The sequence below is a fragment of the Morone saxatilis genome, unplaced genomic scaffold, assembly GCF_004916995.1.
Source record: "Morone saxatilis isolate NCDOM2014 unplaced genomic scaffold, NCSU_SB_2.0 Contig22, whole genome shotgun sequence".
Classification (NCBI taxonomy): Eukaryota; Metazoa; Chordata; class Actinopteri; family Moronidae; genus Morone; species Morone saxatilis.
In genome coordinates, this window is record NW_023339785.1 from 21,015,302 (window position 1) to 21,020,273 (window position 4,972).

Below are 4,972 nucleotides of genomic sequence, written 5' to 3' on the forward strand. Positions count from 1 at the left end.
TTTTAATGTGAGAGACCTAGCAACTGAAATTACATTCTCTGTGTTTAACACCAATCAAATAACTCTTCTAGTTGTTTGATGTGATTATACTGTAGGTGGGAGCTGCAGCTGATTGGTGAGCAGCTTTTCTAACTTGCCTCTCGTGTTGCTGTATTACAGACAGCTGTCGACAGAGCAAGCTGTGCTGCAGGAATCCCTTCAGAAGGAGTCCAAGGTGAACAAGCGTTTGTCGATGGAGAACGAGGAGCTGATGTGGAAGCTACACAACGGAGACCTGAGTAGTCCCCGCAAGGTGTCCCCCACCTCCACGTCCCCCTCCCATTCTTTCAGCTTCCAATCACCTCGCAGCTCCGGCCTGTTCTCCAGCCCTCCTGTGTCGCCCAGATAACGATGGGCCCCTGCTTCCAGAAAGCAGACCCTCTCTTTTGAGTTATCCCCCTGGAATTAAGAGCCATGTTTGTTTCCTCTTCGCTTAGCAACATGACAGCCTGACCTTGGCTCTTTCAGGATTGGATGAACTTTGACACTTTCTGTATAAAGATGCTATAGACTGTAAAAGTTAAAAAAAAAAAAAAAAGGTTGCACAGATGCACTTAATAAGCAAGGTCACCTTGTTCTTTGCCTTTCACGTCTGATAGTATGGATGGAGAAAAAGGAAATCTCAGGACTTCTATGTAATGAAACACTATTTTTGTTACTTGTACTTGTCGGCAGAGGCTTGTCCTTCCTGAAGCTCAACACACGCACACACAGTACATGCAGTAAACAAAAACAAAAAAAAACACATACATGCATGCATATGTTGGCACATGTGCAGAACACAATAACCCTGCTGTGCGAGAGAGGGCTTCTTTCTGTCTCTGGAGGCCACAGCCATGGAAAGTTTGAATTCAGAATGGTTATGAATACAGATTACACTGTCCCTCCTCAAAGCGCATTTTATTTGAAAAAAATGTGTATGAAATAAGGAATTGCTTCAGTACATGTCTCTCAGCTAACTGCACAAGAGTTAGTCATATTGCCATAGTATTCACATCTGGCTGTACAAGTCTCAATTCATGTTCAGAATTTCTTTGAGGTTAAGTTTTTTGTTTTTTTTTAAGTTGGGATTGTTGGTAGTTTCATCTGTGGCCTACAACATGTTTTGTTTTTTATGTTTGTTAGTTTGACCATGGGACCAATCCAAGTCTTTGTGCACGTGTTTGAGTCTTGTTAATCACCCCCATACTGAACCCTCCCAATGCAGCTTTAAAGTTCGGGGTCTTTGCAAAGAGTTGACCAGAAGAAGCTTTACAGTACTTGTACATGTCAGAGACAATCTGTCTCCAAGAGTATTTTGTGTGGAATTGTTATTATTGGTGTGTTGGACCCCGTTTGAAAATATGCAATTAATAAAGTATTGTATTAAAGCTGGTGTATCTGTATGATTATGAACATCTACACATAATGATTAGGTTGCAGCAGGTGGATCTCAACTTATGGTTACCTTAAGAGCTTTATCATTGGACAGTTTTCACCACCACTGGAAAACTTGTACTCAGCAGGTATCAGTCCAGCCTTGTGAATGTTTGTGTTTGTGTTGAATGTTTACACAAACATCCATAACCTAAATTAAAGTATATTCCAAAATCATAACAACCAGCAACTATTTAGCTAAGTGGAAACTGCAGCAAGTGTTGCATTGGACCACAATAAGTTCTGGGCCTGCAGATCACATTCCACATACGGAGTGCATTAGGACGTCAGCCTGGCACATAGCTCAGCTTTAAACCAGATTCTCCTCTTCACAACATGCTACAAAGCCAAAGCAAGGCTGCTGCTCTCTTTTCCAGCATCATTATTTAATTTAAATGTAGCATAAAGGCTAACTGTGATTAGTCAGCGATGTTTGATTTTGTGTCCAACACAAGCGAGTGCCAGGGGTAACAGCATTCGGGTGTTGTTTCTGTCATAGAGGACTTCAGGACTCCACTACCCAGAACAATTTAGGTGTATTCAAAGCTCAGTATTGGATAAATGTAGCAGTCAATTTAAGCTTTCTCTTTGGCATCCTTGCAATCTATATCGAACCCACACTCGTCTCACGAAGCATGTTATGAAACAGTTTTGGCTTTTGTCTGATCAGTGTTCCTGGAGATGTTCAGTTGATCTGAGCTCTGGCAACTGGAGGAAAAACCCCTGCAGGTCAGCAGACCTTGTTCTTTTTTTGATTGATTTTTTTTTTTTTGGATAGTTTGGATTCATATTAAGACTCACTGTCCTGCTCCAAAATGAATACTCTCCTCACAGCTTTAAGTCAGGAGAAGTAAGCCTCTGCACAATTAGAGCACTGTTTAGTAAACAGTGACTTAAAAAAACTTCAAAGATAAGTGAAACATCCCGACTACTTTTGGGTCCACGTTTGTGGCAGCCATGTAAGATTATCTAAACTCTCCAGCTGCAAACATATTATAAAAAAAAAAAAAAAAAAAAGGTTCATGTTTTAAAATATGAATCAACAAAAGATGTAGCAAATCTTTAATATGTTACCACAAACTGCAATCTAAAAATACACCCATTTTTATGTATATACACGTCGATATCATCTGGTTTCACTGGTTGGTGAGTTACAAACAGAACTGGGGCTACTTGGAGATGATGCTGGTTGTCACAATCGTCTCACCGTGCTGGTTCTTGGCTTTACAGATGTACTTTCCAAAGTCGATGGTCTCCATGTCTTCCACAGTCAAGATGCTCTGGGAGACCCGTGTGGTGTGTCCCATACCTCTGTTAACCAGCCTCCAGGAAGCGTGGATGTGAACTGGACGGTGGTCCTACGCAATAAAACAAGCATGACTTGTTACCATTGTATTATTTATTGGTGACGATCAGGGCAGGTAAACTGGAGGTTTGGACACAATTCACATGACTGAATAGAGTCACAAATTTGATTTGTTAATGATCCTTTACATTATTTTATAATTTAAAACTCTACTTTTTAGAAATATATTAATTTAAAGGTAAATTAATTACACACTACATGTATTTCCTGTCAGAATACTATGTGTAGAAAAACCTTTGGGAAAAGATTCTTGTCCTGAACCAGGTTTTACTTTAGATTTAAAGCCAAGGATTCTTATTACCTGACCTGGATAAGACCAGGTGAAGCTCACGTCCACCTCTGGCTCCCCCAGCACTGTGCAGGTCACATTGACGTTGTCGCCTCCTCTCACAGACTCTGGAGAGGCTTCAAGGCTCACAAATGGCGCTCCACTAGGAACTGTCAACAAGACAGTAAACAACATTGATTACTAAATATGTAATCATGTCCGCCTGTCCACACTGACTCTAGGAAGAAATCACTATATTGATTCCTAAGTGGTTTATGTACAAATGTATGACATTTATTGATGAAAGTTTAGTGGCATCTAAGCCTTTAAACCTCCATCACCAGCAGGGTTATTGCTGTTAACATAAAACATTGAAATACAAATAAAAACTGTAATTAAGACTAATTGTAATGATATTGTGTCTATAAAAAAATAAAAATTAAGTAAAAAATGTCTTAGTCAATTTAGTCACATTTGTCAACATAAAATAAATTGTGTTGTAATGACTGTTCTGAACTTCTAAACTAAAATTAACATTTTTAAACAATAAATACTTAAGTAAAATTAATAAACCCACTCTGCAAACTAACAAAATTGAATTAAAAACAAATAGAAATAAAAGCTAATGAAAACTCTATTAACTCTGATCACCAGTCTAAACTCTATTACTCTCCGTCTGCCAGTCAAACATGCCATGGGAGCTTAATTTTACCTAAACCACACACAATTTCCACTTCATCAATCCAGACTGTGTTTCCATTTAAGCTGGCAAGCGTCCACATGAACCAAACTCAGCAGTGAGGAGGCTTTTGAAAACCTTTTCCTGGAAGCTGATGAAGCAATGTAACCAGCACTTGATTCATGACTTTGTGGAAACGCCTCTCGCTGTGGTTCTTGGCACTTTTAATCAATAAGTACCAAGCACGATGGTTAAGTTTGAGAGTAAAAAGCAACAGGAAAAGGTTTCCTGATCCTGCACTTGGAGCTGCATCACTATATGTTACTATATGTTGAAGTGCTGTGCGATTGCTGCATCTTACCTACCCTCCACATAAAGCAGCTGGTACTTCGTGGAGATCTGAGGGGTGCCCTTGGTCACAGCCTTGCAGTAGAAGACCCCCTGAAGCTCTGGGCCAGGGCTCTGCAGGACAAACCCTTTGGTAGGGTCATAGGTAACCTGTGTCCCATTGGCTGTGATCTCCTCTGGAGGGACCTCTCTGTGCAGGGACACCTTGGCCTGTGGGTCAGTCACGCGGCAGGGAACTACAGCAGACCTGTCCGGACGCAGGTACACGATCTCAAAGTGGATGGCAGATGGGACGAAGAGGTTGTCTTTGTCTGTTGGGGACAGATGTTTGGCATCAGACAGTCAGTTTGTTTTCGCTGCAAATAAGGTGCACATGTCAACCCGCTGCCCTGCATGTTTTAGACTTTTCCCTGCTCTATCACACCTGATTCAAATGATCTGCACAGCACAGCGCTCTGCAGAAGCCTGATAACAACCCATTCATATGAATCAGGTGTGCTGGAAGAGGGAGACAGCAGGGGCATGTCCAGACAAATATTCAGACCTTAAGGGGTAGCATAAATATTTGCTGATATAATTGCAAAAAACTCAGATAAGCCCCCAAATGATAGATATTTTAACTCAGAAACATTACTTTATAGTTGCACATTAGTGAAACATTGAATAGAAATATTTAAAGGTGGCATTAGAAATTTATTTCCACATCTTCAGACATTAAGTATATCACTTAGTCCAAAAATGTGGCCATAACAGATCAGATTATGTGTGTTAATTTCAATTTCCATTTTTTAACAAGTTATTTTTATTAATTAATCTAAACTATTGTGTTAAATTTTACAGAATTTTCCACCAAACT

The 4,972-nt window shown here is 40.1% G+C and overlaps 2 protein-coding genes across 4 annotated transcripts in view; one reads left to right on the plus strand and one right to left on the minus strand.

Moving 5' to 3' along the window:
* mtus1a (microtubule associated tumor suppressor 1a) overlaps positions 1–1,409 on the plus strand; it is a 27,057-nt gene extending 25,648 nt beyond the window's left edge. For 2 of the 3 annotated variants that reach the window (XM_035669172.1, XM_035669173.1), the window contains one exon: positions 160–388. In XM_035669172.1, coding sequence (XP_035525065.1) covers positions 160–388 — 229 coding nt within the window. Of the gene's footprint in view, positions 1–159 lie in introns of all 3 variants that reach the window. The other variant, XM_035669171.1, reaches the window with a different exon arrangement.
* A 1,091-nt stretch (positions 1,410–2,500) lies between these two features.
* The window catches only part of pdgfrl (platelet-derived growth factor receptor-like), a 5,265-nt gene continuing 2,793 nt past the window's right edge, over positions 2,501–4,972 (minus strand). The window contains exons 4-6 of the mRNA XM_035669176.1: positions 4,134–4,427; positions 3,123–3,259; positions 2,501–2,813 (exon numbers count right to left, since the gene is read on the minus strand). Of these exons, the coding sequence (XP_035525069.1) occupies positions 2,625–2,813; positions 3,123–3,259; positions 4,134–4,427 (620 nt within the window). The 3' untranslated portion in view covers positions 2,501–2,624. The remainder of the gene's footprint in view (positions 2,814–3,122; positions 3,260–4,133; positions 4,428–4,972) is intronic.